General features: G+C 44.3%; 1 protein-coding gene across 3 annotated transcripts in view; it reads left to right on the top strand.

Moving 5' to 3' along the window:
- ZFR (zinc finger RNA binding protein) overlaps window positions 1-16,962 on the top strand; it is a 105,520-nt gene that overhangs the window by 23,457 nt on the left and 65,101 nt on the right. For all 3 annotated transcript variants that reach the window (XM_082251815.1, XM_082251814.1, XM_082251816.1), the window contains exon 2: window positions 9,215-9,344. In XM_082251815.1, coding sequence (XP_082107941.1) covers window positions 9,308-9,344 — 37 coding nt within the window. In that variant the 5' untranslated portion in view covers window positions 9,215-9,307. The remainder of the gene's footprint in view (window positions 1-9,214; window positions 9,345-16,962) is intronic.

The following is a 16,962-nucleotide window of genomic DNA, read 5'->3' as shown; positions in this document are numbered from 1 at the left end:
GAGAGCCACACAGGGGAAAGTTCCTGCCGGGGCCTTTGCTCCGCACAACATCTCCCCTAAACCCCTCTTCAGTCCTGCCCCCTCTCCTCCTTTTACCCGCCCTCACAGCACCCTCCCCCCCCCCCCCCACCCTCAGTCTTAAACGCACACTAGCACAGTGACATCTGGCTGCCCAGCAATAACGGCACTGGCGCCTGTTCCGTGATTCCCATTGCGCCCAGCTGCCTGCCCACGCTGGATCACTGGGGCTGACAAATGGCGCCTGGGATTTGTTGTGCCTTGGCCTATGCAGATAAGGGGTTGTTTTAGGTAAAAACTGTGCAGCTCTCACTTGATGTTGAATAATCCCTTGCTATAGGTGTAGGCCATTTACCTACCCCCTGAAGCCTGACTGGAATACTCCCAGGACGTTGCTAAGTAAGGCCTAGTCGTTACTGCTCCCCTCCACCATCGCAGGAGTGATTGTTTGTTTTTTTTTTCCCTTATTCAAACCCTCACATACTTTCTCCCCTGATGCAGTAGTAGTAGAGGTGAGCAGTGATGACTAGTATAAAGTCAGGCTTCATGAGATGCATAAATGACTTGCACCTATAGCAAGGACATTATTCAACTTTAGTCAGAGCTGCACAGTTTATCTGCAGATACCACATCAGCATAGGTGATTTTTTTTTTTTTTTGATAAAGGTGAACTAAAGCCTTGTACACTTTGGGTTGCACAAAAAAAAACTGACCGCTCCGGTCGGAGCCGCTGTACTAACCATCCTACATTAGTACAGGGATCTCCCTGCTGAGCTGTGGTGTTCTGATGGGGATACACTAATCCCTCCGTCTCACAGAAGGTGGCCAAACGGGCAGCTTCTGTTGGACAGATCGGCATGCACACGGGCTGAATGTCGGATCTTTTTTTTTTTTTTTTTTGAACTGGAAAATGTCTCCGGACATTCGACCTGTGTGTACCCAGCTTAAGACAAGTCATAGATGTATCTATTTTCTTTCCTTCAACCACGGGTGAAAGGAAATAAATTAGTTATTTTCCCCCATCAACAAAATCGGTGTTGATGGGGGGGAATCCCTCCCACAAAGCTATTGTGTTCTAGTGGGCAGGTGTCCCAGCTGGGGGAACAGTGATTGCTAGTGGCTATAGCTGCTGGCAATAATCACATGCTAAAATTCCGACATGCTGGTTTTACCCAGGTCGATCCAATCAGCCTGCCCATACATGGTTTAAATCTCATCTGGTCCCTGCTGAACCGGCTGAGATTCGAATCGTCTATGGCCTGTACGTAACCTGCTTATATTTGGCTTTCCTTTCTCCTCAATATGCTACAATATGCAACACATTTTTTTTAATTTTCTGCTGACATTACTGGATCTAAAATGAGTTATGTAAAGAAATCACTGGATCTCTCTCCAAGTATATTTAACTTGCCCTACTGTGTTGAGACAACAGGATAGAACTGCAGGAAATTCTCCCTGTACTCTTGTAGTAATTTACATTGTACTGAAAATGTAATATTTTATTTTTGTGGGTAGTGCTGCTTTGAGATAATCCTAACCTAGATAGGGCGGTGTCCTGTAGGTCTCAATAATCTAACTGATAAGAATGCATCCCAGGCAGAGAGCACAGGAAGTTTTCAGCTGACCATTTTGGTCAGGATCAACAGGCAGGTATCTGTTTATCAAACTGATGTAACAAAACACTTTTTTCAAAAAGACCAGAAAAAAAGTAAGAAGTTTGTTAGGGGGTTACCTACATTCTAATGCAATGTATCAATTCTAATTTCATAATCTGTTTAAAAGAAATTCTATATTATAATGTAATCTCAACCTTAGTACAAATCCATTATAGGTTCCCTTTCAGTCCTTTCATTAACCACTTTACCACCGGAGGATTTTGCTGTCTTACGTCTGGGCCACTTTTTGCGATTTGTCACTGTGCGACTTTAACTGACAATTGTGCGGTCATGCAATGTGGTACCCAAACTAAATTTACGTCCTTTTTTTCCCCACACAGACATTTCTTTTAGTTGTATTTGATCAACTGTGCGACTTTTACTTTTTGCGCTATAAACAAAAAGAGCGTAAATTTTGAAAAAAATATTTTTCAATTTTTTTTTTATATGAAATTCCCCCCAAAAAAATTTAAAAATCAAATTTCTTTTTACAATTTTTGGCCAATTTTTCTGCTACCTATGTTTGGTAAAAAAATCAGAATAAGCGTATTTTGATTGGTTTGCGCAAAAGTTATTGCGTTTACTAACTAAGGGAAAGATTTCTGTCATTTTTGGTGTTTTTTTTTTTGCGGGACTGCGACATTGCGGCGGATAGATCGGACCCTTGACTGACATTTTTGACACTTTTGGGGGTTCCAGTGACATTACTGCAGTAATCGGTGCTATAAATATGCACTGTTACTCTAAAAATGACACTGGCAGGGAAGGGGTTAATTTTATTGGGGTGGGAGGGGTTAATGTATGCCTGGTGCTTACTGACATGTGTGGGGGGAGGTGACTGAGTGACACAGGGACAGATCCAGGGTTCAGCTATGCTGAACCCTGCAATCTGACCCTGCCTGTCACTTAGGAGATCCGCCCGCTTTGTTTACACAAGCAGGCGGATCTCCACACTCGATTCTCCGACGATCGGGGAAGAGCAGCGGCAATCGCCGCTGCTCCTCCCCTGGCCCGACTCCCGCTGTGACTGAAAACAGCGGGAGCGAGACCCCGGCGGCGTGCGCGCCCCCGAGAAAGGGGAGTGTCTGACGACGTAGGTCTACGTCGCCAGACGATAACGAGCCACTTTGCCACAGTAGAGCTCTAGTGAGCAGTCGGCAAGTGGTTAAAGACTGATGTGAACTTGTTCAATCCCAGTTGATGCACCCTATGTCAACTAACATTACACTACAATGTGGGTGAACCTGCTAGCCAAACAAACAAACTTCCAATTTGCTTGCTACACATAGTAGTTAAAGCGAAGTCTTGTTTTCTTTTGTTCATTGACAGACACAGCTCCTGTCATTCTTGACCTTTGGGTTATGCTGCCCCCTACAGGAGTAGGACACTAGGCAGAAAAAACTTCTGGCTACACCCATGGGCAGTCCCTGGGGGTATACACCCTCTTCCTGCTATAGTCAGTCATTGATTTTTTTTTTTTTTTTTTTCTGCCTAGTCAGGAGTAAGGACCTGCGGTAGTTCCTTGCTGGGATCTCTGGTCCTGGACTTTTCCGGTGAGATCTACAATCAACTGCCGGACTGGGCGACGGGCTGGATAATCTAGCCGCCTCCACCCATGACTCGGAGGGCCCCGCAGCCTCAGACGGGAATCAGGTGGGGAAACGTGCTCCAGACTCCTTGAGTCATCAGGGACCCCACAAAAAAGTGTAACAACCCCCACCACACTGGCAGCACCACCAGGTTGCCAAGCACAAGGCACAGAGCGACCCTCAGTAGAGAGGGAGAGGACCCCACCAGACTCCCCACCCGCCGACACAACCACCTGCAATAACCAGGAGAATCTGCAATACACGTGCGGTGATCAGGCTAAATGATTCAAGAGTCAGCACCAGGGGATAAGGAGGGGCTCTCATCGCCGCCAACGAGGCTCCTGTCATGGCTGCAGCTATTTGTAGTGCAAACCACAAGAAAATGGCCGCAGCGCTACACCGACATGGTTGCGGTGTATAGGAATGCACAAGGCTGCAACAAAATGGTGACTCAGCATGGATCCACAAGGCCTACAGGGACCCAGAAATCATGAGACCAGGCCTCAAGACAGATCCATGCAGGAAAGAGCCCTGGTAGGAGCCCCCCCACCAGGTACAACCCTCCCCCCTCGCCAGTCAATCGTCCTGTTGCTGGCGCAGCCCCCCACCCCCATCGCCAGTTAGCACCCTGCCCCCACTTTTTTATTTTTCAACTGCGTAGAAACAAAATGGAAAAGTCTGCACCTGAGGGCAAGCGTATGGAGTGTATTCAGCACTAAACTTTAAGCTGCCCATGTGATGTGATTTTTTTTTTTTCTTTCTTTGTGTTCTCCCTGGGGGAGCCTTCCCGGCTGGGAAAACGGTGATTGCAGTTAAAGTTGAAGGAGCCTGATGGAAAATTGTGGGCCAAACAGCAGCTTGCATTCAAGTGGATGCAACCAGTTTGGCTATTCTGAGAGCCGCTGGTAGCAGCTGCCAAGATGCAGAAGCCCAGCAGGGGAATTTGTCCATCCGTTCTGTGTGGCATGGATGAGAGGGATCTGTTTTTTTATTTATTTATTTTTTTTCCCCCCAAAAAAAATCCTAAATGGCTTTTGCGCTTATGTAGTCACTTTCTGGCTAGCCAGGAATGTCTACAGGAGAGCAACTCCTATAAGGAAAAGTGCTTGTTTAGCAACAGGATTGCTTGTGTGACATCAGATGTCTTTTCATGACCATTGTGTGCAGAATAAGCCCTGGGGAGCACTGCCAATTTATTGTATACTTTCCCTACTTTATTACAGCTTCTTTAAAATATGAAATATTCTATTTTGTGTATCTATTAGAACCATTTTCCCACTCTGGACAGCATAAACCAGTTTTTTTTTTTTTTCACCAGAATTGGTGGTAGTGAACTTTTAGAGGTTGGTTTCAGTTTCTGGTAGCCTTGAGATAAGCTCAGCTCACTGCATGTTTTATTTGTATGTCTCCAGTGTTCATTATTCATGTCATGAGCTCATGTTAACTCCTTACTAACTAAATCTTGAGCCGTGCAAACCCTCCCATTATACGAGCAGACGAGTGCCCCCTATATACCAATAGGTGTCTTCCTGTGTTGTATAGTGCAGTTGTGGCTAAAAATTTTAGAGTAACAATTAGGGATTGTTCAAACTATCATTTGGGCTACTTTGATCTGCAGTGCAAAGGCTCATGGGAAACAAACGTTTGCTATGTGCTAGGGATGCACCGATAATGGACAGAGTATAAGTATCAATACTTTTTCTCAAGTACTTGCTGGTACCATTTACCTATATGTATTTTTAGTGTTGTGACAATTCAGTATGGGGTGAGGAGTGCAGGGTAGTTGGGAGGTGCAGGAAGAGGAGAGGGCTCCCGCACAGGGTAGGGGAGAAGTAGAGGGCAGAGGACAGTGTCTGAGGGTACCCTGGACAGCCTGGAATGGTCAGAGGGACCCCAGAACTCGGCCCTGCTTAAAAGTATTGGAACATTTGCACGAGTACAAGAACTCGGGGGGTGAATCGAGATCGCAACTTTAACAATGATTTGTGCAGCTCTAATTGGATGGCTGAATTTGCATCACATTTTGACCAAACCTATGCAGGACCCTTTTTTGGTCTGCACCAGAATTGGATTGCATAGATGTTCACTCACACCTATGCGATCCGATTCCTGCCAGAATTGACAGTTCACAATGTGATATGTGAACCGATCTGGGGGTGTTAACTTTGTATTGACACTCCCAGCGGTTCGCATATGGCAGTGTGAACTGCCTGTGAGTCAGGTGCGATGCGGGAACCCTGAGTAGATTTGCAGAGTTTCCCACATCTTGCCAATGTGAACTGAGCTTGAATATTTTTATAATGGATCGGTTTAGGTCTTTATATTTTTCTTACCTCCCTCACTTTCCAGGAACTCGGGTTTAAGTTTGCATATTAAACCAACCTATCTCTCTGCTCTTCCTTTTACCTTTGCCTGCTGTAGCTGTGGAGTGCTCAGCAGTCACGGCCCTTCTCCCATTCCTCCTATTTTGGCGGAGTCAGCAGTGTTGGAAAGGATTGAATATACACAATAAAGTATCAGATCAGTCTTGGGGCCTATTCACACTTGTCTATTTTCCTTCAGCAAAACACAAATTCTAGCGCATTAAAATGCATTTGCTGTAGAAATCTCATTCTTTGCTATTTGGATGTTTCATACCTATGCTCTGCAGTTTAATTTTTATTTAGGAAAGCTATTGGGTACACATTTACACCTACTTGTGGACGATAACATGTGTTTTGCAAAGCCTGCACATTTGAATGGGCCCTTAAAGGGCTACTGTTCTGAAAATGATTTTAATCCTGATACCTGTATGTGGTAATTGAATTTAGGATTTTAATTTTATTTGTTTCCTGTGCCTTTTTTTTTTTTTTTTTTTTTTTATTGTCTGCAATTAAAGCGATTATAAACGATCACCTTGTGAAAGGACCCATTCAGCTTAAAATGGAAGTAAAAGTCAAGTTTGTAAAGTACAATCTATTGTCTGTGGTTCCTTAACACATTGGCAGACCAACCCAGCATTTCATTTGTGCTCTTGGTTTTGCACAGAGCAGCCCTGATCCTCCCCCCTTACTGGGTCCCCTGCCGGTGCTCCTGGCTCCTCCCCCTCCATGCCGAGTGCCCCCATAGGAAGTCGCTTGCTATGGGGGGCACTTGTGCGTGCAAACTCTGAGCTGTTAGCGGCTATTCAGACACAGTCTGGCTTGGCCCCTCTTTCTGCTCTCGGGTTGTGACTGACAACAGCAGGAACAAATTATTCCCACTGTTCTCAGCCAAGCTTGTTAGAGCTGAGATAGGGGAGAAGAGCTGCTGCAGATGTGCACAGCCCTGGGTGGAGAGTGGGCTCAGGTGAATATTTGGGGGTGGGGGGTGCAGAGGTGTGCTACTTTAAAAAGGTGTGTGTGTTTTTTTTTTTTTTTGCCTTAATTACCTTTTCCTTGCACAACCACTTTAACTGTATTAGGGTCATTTCACACCAGCCTCTTGAGCAATAATTTGTATGTAAATTTGTATTTTTTTTCTATTTAAACTGTAAAATATAATTTAAAAATTCATTTTAGCACATGTGCACAACACTTACCAGCAGACGCAAGTTATGTGCACCATAATGCGCAGTCACTGGTGTCAGTGGGCCGTTAGGGTTCAGTTGTACAAGCATCTGGTTCTCTTGTTCAGTCCAATATATTAGGATAATAATAATTTAGTAGTTAGCACTTCTTACTTGCAGCACTGAGATCCTTTGCCTATCCCAGCCAAGGCACCATCTGCATGGAGTTTGCATGTTCTCTCAAGGCTTTCCAATGTATCTGACACGGTGCCCATAGAATCACCAGGAGACTTAAAGTGGAGTTCCACCCATTTTAGTCACTTTAGATGTATGTAATCCCCTTTAAAACAACTTTTACCAATGGAAAGTTTTTGCTTTTATTTATCCTCTCCTTCTCACTTCCGGGTCCTGTGGGCGATTGCGTCATTCGGCGATTCGCAGTGTGTGCTGGGATTTATCTCAGGGCATGAAATCTCACATTATTACACAGGAGATGAGCTGTACTGTGTGTTCTGCCCCGCCTCCTCTCAGTGAGCTGTATGTATGTAGTGTATTGAGGCCGTGCTCTGCCCGCCTCCTCTCAGTGAGCTGTATGTATGCATTGTATTGAGGCCGTGCTCCGCCCCGCCTCCTCTCAGTGAGCGAGGACTGAAAGCATTATATCCTCACTAGGGATGCACCGAATAATCGGCGGCCGAACATTATTCGGCCGAAAATAGGGAAAATGGCACTTTCGGTGTTCGGCCGAATAAATCAAAAGGCCGAATAATTTAAGCCGAACAATGTCTCTCACCTCATTGCGGCTCGCGGTCCTCTATTATGTCCTCTGCAGTAACCCTCTCATATGTATGCATTCTCTGTAGCTTCCGCCCTGACCGCGGCTCCCTTCCCGCTGGTGTCCTGTCCGGCCGCGTAGGGGGGTGTGACATCACGCGCGCGTCCCGCCCCCTGCTCCTGACTGGCGGCTCCTTCACACTTGGTCCACGCCCCGCCCCCCCTGTTCGCGGCATTTGGCTCTGGCTGCAGTTATAGAGGTATGTGATGTGCAGCTGAGCACATTTGGGAGAGAAGAATACAGTTGCTGGCAGCTGCACAAGCATTAGTGTGCAGACTGCCATATGTTGTTGCCACAGTGCCCTATAAAGTGCCCCTTGACATAAAATGTGGCCATCAGCGTGCCCCTTATTTTATGCTAAGGGACATGCTGATGAGCATATTTTATGTTAAGGGGCACTCTGATGGGCATATTTCATTTTAAGGGGCACGCTAATGGGCATATTTTATGTTAAGAGCAATGCTGATTTAAATGTTTTGTTTTGCCCATCAGAGTGCCCCCTAACATAAAATGTGCCCATCAGCGTGCCCCCTGACATAAAATGTGCCCATCAGCGTGCCCCCTGACATAAAATGTGCCCCCTGACATAAAATGTGCCCATCAGAGTGCCCCCTAACATAAAATGAGCCCATCAGCGTGCCCCTTATTTTATGCTAAGGGACATGCTGATGAGCATATTTTATGTTAAGGGGCACTCTGATGAGCATATTTTATGTTAAGGGGCACTCTGATGAGCATATTTTATGTTAAGGGGCACGCTAATGGGCATATTTTATGTTAAAAAATGCGAAACACCGCGTTCGGTATTCGGCCTTCGGCCAAGCATTTTATTATTATTCGGCTTCGGCCAAGAATTTCATTTCGGTGCATCCCTAATCCTCACTGAGCTCAGTGAGAGGAGGCGGGGCAGAGCACGGCCTCAATACACTACATGCAGCTCACTATGAGGAGGCGGGGCAGAGCACGCAGTGCAGCTCATCTCCTATGTAATAATGCGAGATTTCGTGCCATCCCAGCACACACTGCGAATCGTCGAATGACGTAATCGCCGACCAGACCCGGAAGTGAGAAGAGGATAAATAAAGCAGAAAATCGGGTATTTACTAGCAAAAAAAAAAACTTTCCAATGGTAAAAGTCGTTTTAAAGGGGATTACATACATCTATGTAATCCAATTTATTAAAAATGGGTGGGACTCCACTTTAACTCCTGCATTATTTGTGAGGCCTTTCTGGTAATAGTCCTTGCACTGTGCTTTAGTACATCTTGGTTTTACCTATTATTAATTCTGTTTTGCTAGGTCGGAGCTTTTGCTTGTCTAACCTTTTTGTGTTCAGTTTAAATACAGTGTTTTTTGATTGCATGGTTAGTGAGAGCAGCAAGCTGTTTGTCATTTGCTTTCACACTGAGCATTTGGTTTCTTGATTGAAACTGAGAGCTATGTGACCTTCTTGTGCTCTGATAAGGGATAGCTGCATCTACAGATTTCTCCAGCCCCTGCAGACAGTAATAAGACAGCAGATTAAAGTAAGCAGCTTGCAGCCTAAAGCATCACGTTTCTCTTCAGTAAAAGTCTGTGCCTTTCTTTACAGCTTTTACACGGGAACCATAACTACTTGCACCTGCATGTGTGAGTTATGACAAGGAACTGAAGTTGTTTGATTCGCCAGCTAAGAGAAGAACCCATGATTCCTATATGCCCTGTAGTTTCATTCACCTATGGTAAGTATCATTTAGTCATTGAGTTGTAATCTATATGTTTGTGTTCTGTGAGCCTCTATCCTCTTACTCTGCTCTTCCTGGAACGCTGATCAACACTGTACTGCATAATCTACTAATACCTTTGGCTGGTCACCTAGAGGTTATGTTGTGCAGATTGCTTGGCCATACCCTGCCTATATGCTAATCATTTTCTCACTCTCTTATTAAATTGTTTAAAGTTAAGCCATTAAAATTGAAAGATTGTAAGTTGTTAGAAAGTAGCATTTGTATGTTTTTCTTGTGGTGCCATTGCTGATCTGACTGGCGCATGCTTAACGTAATATTTTATTTTTTGAGTACCGTAAAGGGTCGCTACGCTTGGAAGAAAAGAACAAATCGGCACTAAACTGGCCCAAATTAAAACTGAGCGCTAGTAAATTTTTTTGGGGCACAGCACCAGTCATGTTTACCTCCTAATGAACTGCATCCCATGTCTGACTGGCTGCTGTTTACTGTACAAACCCTTCCTTCAGTGATCCTGTACTGTACAGAGTGGTGACATTTTAACGCTGCAGGGATGAGAAGCTGTGACTATAAAGCAGGGATCCTCAAACTACCGCCCTCCAGCTGTTGCGGCCCTACACATCCCATGAGGCATTGTAAAACTCTGACATTCATAGACATGACTAGGCATGATGGGAATTGTAGTTCCTGAACAACAGGAGGGCCATAGTTTGAAGACCCCTGCTATAAAGAATCATGTTTTACCATTCCTCTCACCTCATTTATTCACAAAAAGCCTTGTGTTCATTTCTCAGGATACACAGTGAAATAGAGGGGAAGGTGAACAGGGTCTTCATTTTGCCTATTCACAGAATACCTTTCATTTAGTGAAAGACAGTTTTGTGAATGGACAAGGGGGGAAGGAAGGGAAGGCAGAGACAGGATCTCTGGCTCAGTACTACTCTAGTAGTATCCAGGATCACTGAAGGAAGGATTTGTAGAGTAAACATCAGCCTGCTGGGCATAGGATACTCTTCATTAGAGGTAAATTATTTCACTGGCACTGTATTCTTCTCTCCACCCCCCAAAGAAAGTGACCAGAGTTTAGCTTTAAAGTGATTGTGCTGCTGAATTAAAAATTAGAAAAAATGTAAAAGATTTCATGCTTGCCTGTATTAACTCCCTTTTGTAGCCTCTTAATTTTGTTGCACAAAGTAACCAAGGAATTTACTCCCAACACTTCTGGCTGTGTCTGATGCCTGCATCCCGCCATGGTATGGCACGCCCTCTGGCCTCTTTATTGCTACTGTGTTCTGTAGAAAAGTGGGGACCAGCTGGAAAATCCGGAGAGTGCACTGGGGGGTGCAGGCATCAAATGTAGCAGAAAGTGATCCAAAGATATTTAGGCCACTTTCCTGTGCAGGAGAACAAAGATTTCACGAATGGGATCCTCAGACAGGTAAGTATAAAGTCTGATCTCTTCTGCTTTTTGGCTTGCTTTTGTGTTTTTAGAAGGTCACTTTAATGTGTATTTCCACTTTTGCAGTCGCTTGGGATAACCCTTTATATTTGTTACATGTTCCCATTCACATAGCATAACATTAAAAAAATATTTAAATGCGATACTTACGGTTTAACCTGTTATTTTCTGACAACTCCAGGACTAAAAAAAAAACCTGCTTTGCTTTCATTTCTCTGCAATTTTAGAAGGTGCTGTGGAGGTAATCATAGTTTTACCCTGTCTGTACCATGCTGGCAGGTCTCATTATAATTTGTAAACTAGATTTGAACACTGTCCTAGCAAAAGGTTGAAGATCTAGAAAACGTGTCAAACATGAGGCCTGCAGGCTGAAAATGGCCCACCAGGCCATTTCTTGTGGCCCTCGCACCTCTCCAGCAGCTGTAGCACCCACCTTGACTCTGCCCCCACCCGGTCTCAGCAGTTGGCAGCAGAGAGGAGTACAGAACTTCTCCTTGCAGCCATGTAAAGTTTGGCCTCTGCCCCCCAACCCCCCCCGCCCTCAGCAGTAGGGCAGAACTCAACCACCAGATCCCTCTCCATGTAGCCACAGAAACCCTGGTCTCCGCCTCCCCTGGTTTCTGCAGACTCGAACAGCTGACTCCAGACCTACTCTGGTCGTCCTCCAGACCCTGCACTTTCTGCTTTCCATTTATACCACTAGCTTCTTCCCATCAGCAGCTTTGTGTTGTAAGGGATGGTGGGGACTCTTGACATCTGATGTAGGGAACAGTGGGTAGCTCTGGACATCTAGTCTTAAAGATATAACCAGGCTTTTGAGGGCATTGATAATTCTCATGCGGCCCGCATTAAAATGGAGTATTCCACCCTTGATGTATGTTATGGAGGGGAAAGCTCATTACGTCCCTCTTTGTCAGTGGGAGCAGAAACTATGCAGATAATATAGTAGTTTGCAGTCTGCCCAGAGGTCTGTTCCAAATAAACCTCTAATTTGTTTTAGGTATGCTGTGTGAATGGGAACATGTCACAAACATAGTGGATTTTCTCAAATTGACTGCAGAAGTGGAAATACTCTTTTATCCAGTCTGCTTGGTACTTTGAGGACAAGCTGGTGTGTGCCGACTATAGAGGTGTAACGCATGCTAACCCCTCATTTAAAACAAGTGCAGAAAATTAGCCTTTTTTAAATGAAAAGCACTATATACAAACATAACTTGTAAATACTTTCTCAAGAATGGATTTCAGAAGTGTTTACAGTTCTTCACATATTGATCCTAGCTTTGCCTAAGGCTTCATTCACATACAGTAAGGGCTCTTTCACACGGGCGGTCCGATCAGATCCGCCTGTCAGTTTTTTAGGCGGATCTGATCGGATGCCCCATTCAGCCCTATGGAGCAGCGGATGTCAGCGGTGACATGTCCACTGACACCCGCTGCCATCCACATCCGATCCTGTCAGTGAAATCCGGACGGATGGAAACCCTATTTTCCATCCGTCCTGGGGATGGGATCGGATGAGAGCGGACAGGCGGGGGCTGTGACACCTCCCTCTCCGCACCGCAAGCGGAGACGGAGCTGTCATCCGCCGGCTCAGCGGGGATCACGGATCGATCCCGCTGAGCAGCATGGATCCGCCTACGGAGGCGAACCGTGTGAAAGAGCCCTAACTGAGTGCAAAACCTTATCCTAATTATACAGTACAGGGCTTGTAGTCATAATGCATGGATTTATGCAGGCTACCTATGGTGTATTATCAATTATTGTCCTTGTTTCTTTTTTTTAGTTTTGGATAGGGTGTTGTTTAGAGATGCACCGAACATTTGGAGGCTAAAAATTGTATTATCCCCATTTTGCCGATAAAAGAAAGGTGCTGAAAATGCACGTGATTTTTCTGCGATTTTACTGTGCTTATTGGTTTTTGTTTTTACAGGTCATGTGACTGAAACTGCATCAAAAACTTAACACTGGTGCCTTTTATTGATGTGTTCTTGTTGCATTTTCAATGCTTTTTAAGGGGGAGGTGCATTTTTTTTTTTTAACTGACCAAAAATGCAGCAAGCAAGATTTTTAACACCCCAACGAAAGCGCAACTGACCAGTGTGAAGATGAGCATAGAATTTAAAGGGATACATTTTTTTATTTTTTTTTAGCTTTTATTTCGCTAAAAGTGCCAATAATGGGAGACTATAATTTGTTAAAGTCAAAAATATATATTTTTAAAAACCTGTCATTTTTGGTTTTTGGCCAAGTGCATGCTGAGTTTTTTGTATCGGCACCAAAATTTCCATTTGGTGCACCTCCTAATTAGAACTGTCAGGTTTTTATTGTGCCCTTATTGGGGATATTCACCCTCTTTTTCCTGGTGACTGTTCTCCCCAAACGTGAAAAAAAAAAAATCTTACATTTTGTATGGTCACTCACTTGCTGTGAAGGGAGATCTCCATTTAGAAATTTCCTATAAACACATAAAAGCATTTTATGTCATTGGGTGTGCGCAGTGCTACTTTGCCACTTAAAGCGGAGTTCCACCCAAAATTGGAACTTCCGCTTTAGGTAGTGCTATGTGGCATGTAATTTTTTTTTTGGGGGGGGGGGGGGAGCGGGTACCTAGTTTTGACAGGTATCCGCTCCCACTTCCGCTTGGAGCGCCGTGGCTCCCTGAGCGGAAGTTCTCCTCTCCCCCTCCCTCCCTGCAATCTTCTGGGACATGTCGGAGGTCCCAGAAGATTGCCAGCCAATCACGACGCGTAGCGCAACTCGCGCATGTGCAGTGCGTACCCGGCTGTGAAGCCACAAACTGTCACAGCCGAGTGCCCACACCAGTGATGCCGGAGAGCAGAGAGGGAGAATAGCGAGGCTTCGGGCGGCCGCATCGCTGGACCGTTTGACAGGTGAGTGTGTTAGGCTGGAACTCCGCTTTAAGGCAGTGTTCACAATTGTCCGTTTAAGGTGCAATGTGTTTAAAAAGTCCAGTTTTGTGTCTTTGATGCGCTTTACTAAAAAAAGTTAAATAATATCACCTAAAATGCATCAGAGATGTAAACCAGCTCTAAGGCAAAAAAATGCCCCTCATTTTGCATCAACATGGCTACATAGTGCTGTATTAGGTTGTAGATCAGTTAAAGGAAAAGTTCACCTTTTAGAACATGTTACGCATGTATTTTGGGTGTAAATTATTCCAGCCCCCCTCCTGCTAGTGGGTAGGGGTTCCTTGCAGCCGCTGTCGCATTTTAAAACCGTGCAATGGTACCAGGCCCTGCCCGCACAGCTCATTTGTTCAGAGATCTGTGAATGAAGGAACTACAAGTCTCAGCTACCAATGGGACAGATGGCTTGTAGTTCTCAATGTGCTACAAGTGCTCTGACCATTGACACTTCCTCCCGCTTCCTAACTGAAAGCCCGAGGCTAGGTGAGGACGTGGCTGCCGGAGCTTCACATTGCAGACCCCCCAAAGTGAACTAAGCCTTTAACCACTTCTTGTCTGGAAGGAGGAGTTGAGCAGTGGTTTACTGGTGGGTCCACTTTAAATATCTGGCTCTGTCATAAAAGGTGTGTGGAGTTGGGAACTTGACACTGCTGACAGCTATTCCGCCTCAGCAGAGACATGTTGATTAAACTAATTGGTGACTTGCTGCATGTCCAAGGATTATCTCTGGGTGTCAGATTTTATTTAAGGTGTAAATGATGGGACTTAGCCCGACTGGATATAAATAAGTTCACCTTTTAAAGAAAAAAAGTGCATTTATTTATTTTTTAAAGCATTGCACTTGCAATCAGGAGATCACAGGTGCAATCTTGGGCTTGTTAAGACTGTCCGTGTATCTATGCAGTTACTAAATGACAGGAAGCATCAATGAACTACCTGAAGCCACTCCTCAGCGCCCTGGTAGTTCATTGAGAAACTACTTGAGACAAGTAGTTGTAGTTCTCCCATTCAGAGAATTCTGTGAGTGAATGATGCGGCTGAGTGGGTGGAGCACCGCACAGCAGAGGGGTTTTTCTTTTTTTTTTTCACAGCGGTTGCGGGGAAAAGATCCTCGGCCCGCTGTCACAGTGTGGACTTGGGGTTGGTGGGGGTTTAGGGGCTGCTCGTTTAGTAAGATGTTACTTGTTTGATCCTGGATACGAGTGTAACATGTTATGGAAGCTGATCTTATCCTTTTGTTATATGAGGAGTTTAAAATTCTCCATTTGCCAGTTTTGTACTTTTTTCTTCTACAGCTAACCCGTCTTCTGCTACGGCTTTTTTTTTTTCTCCTGATATTGAACACATTGTTGAACATTGTACTTCAGGAGACATTTTAGGTGCCTATCTTCTGCTGTGCTCACTTTAACAATATACCAAAGATGGTGCTGCTCATAGAGCGTATTCAACTTCAGTGACAATGCAGCAGTCAGTATTTTTGGGAGCTAGGGTTAAAGGATATGTTTACCTTTTTTGTAACATGTTAACAGCCATGTTCAGGGTGCAACATATTACAAATGCACTGCCCCCACAAGTCTGATCATTGGAAGAGAGCGGGCTGAGTTCCCAGCATAGATGGAGGACTGACCACACTGTTTTCCTGCTTAGTGTGGTCAGTTTTTAATAGGACAGCAGAGGGACTGGCAGGAACGCCAGGGATTTCACACAAAGGAAGCAACACAAAGAACAGGAGACTCCCCCCCCCCCCCCCCCCATACAAGTACATGGTACGGCAGGCGCATATCAGGAATATGAAATGCAGGATTGACCCATTCTTTACCATAAAAACAAAAGGTCTGTCCAGTTTTCTATTCTCGGTGGCCTCCCAAATTTTCTGATTCTTTTTTTTTTTTTTCCCTTCTTAATGCTGTGATTGCACTTCATGTAAGAGGGGGGGATACATTAATTTCCGTAGTCACCCTCTCTTGCTCCCTCCTGAGATGGGCTATGGGATTTGCTGTGTTTATAGAGAATTGCACATGACCACAACTAAGGCTGGCCATTTATTTTAAAGAATCTTTATAATTTTCCTTTAGATTTATCAAAACCATATAATGAGGTCATACCTAAACACTTTCATTCAATTTGAATGCAGTCAGGCAGGCCCCTGCACTATGTAGTTGAAGATAAATTTAAAGGAAATTGATTTAAAAAAATACAGTAATAAACTAATGAAAAATTGATTGCAGGTGGATTTTTTTTTTTTTTTCAAATTAAAGAAAAAGCATTTTCCAGATTATTCTGTGTGACCAGACACATTTAGCCACAGGTACAAAACTTTTCCAACAATGTGATTTCCATAGCTGTAATACAAGTCAAGGGAATGGAATGAATACTATTGTTAGACTGGACAAGGAACAAAATGCACATAGCCCACGTTGATTCCATTTCCATCCTAAGGAGGGAAATGGGAAATTATAAAAAGTCCAACATTAACCTGATGGATTATAAGCCCTGGTTCACACTGAATGCGACTTTAAAATTGGGTTACTTCACTTGAATTGGCATGATTTCAAAGCTGCAGGTCAGTGTTATTTCCGGTGCCACTTGCGTGATATCTGTGTGACTTCATGCACAGACATCTATGTAAGTCGCATCTGAAGTTGTAAACAATAGTTCGGGAACCGCAAAGTCAATCACCCCAATTTTGAACCATTGCTCACAATTGGGTGCGATTTGTCATGTGATTTGGAACAGTCAAATTGCATGACAAGTTGCACCGGTGTGAACGGGGGCTAAAGGAGGTTTAGGTGAATTTTAAGTCTCTAATTAGTGTGAAAAAGAAACAGGAGGCTCTTCTGCAATAAAATTAAATCTCCCTGCCTGCTCACCACCTTCTTTAGAATGTACACTGCACATGTTCTGTCTGTTTGAAAATGTGAGAAAAAAAAGTTTCCTGAAATCTAGTAAGCTGATAACTTGCTGTGCTGCATATGCTCTGTTAGTAGTAGCGTTCCGAGTTCTTGTCAAGGAGTTCAGCCCCTCAGCCCCTATCACGTTATGGCATAAACCAGCAGGGGGCCAGGGTAAAAAAGAAGAAAATTTGAATTCTTTCTTTTTGTGTCTATTCTATTTAGGGTGTCACTTATAATCCTCCTTTTTAATGTTTCTTAACCTCCCTGGCGGTATGATTATGTCAGGAATTACATACCAAAAGCGGTACAATTCTTTTCATGGAAATTTGGCGTTG

The sequence above is a fragment of the Pelophylax lessonae genome (assembly GCF_965119305.1).
Source record: "Pelophylax lessonae genome assembly, chromosome: 1".
Taxonomy (NCBI): domain Eukaryota; kingdom Metazoa; phylum Chordata; class Amphibia; order Anura; family Ranidae; genus Pelophylax; species Pelophylax lessonae.
This window is presented reverse-complemented; position numbering and strand designations above follow the sequence as displayed.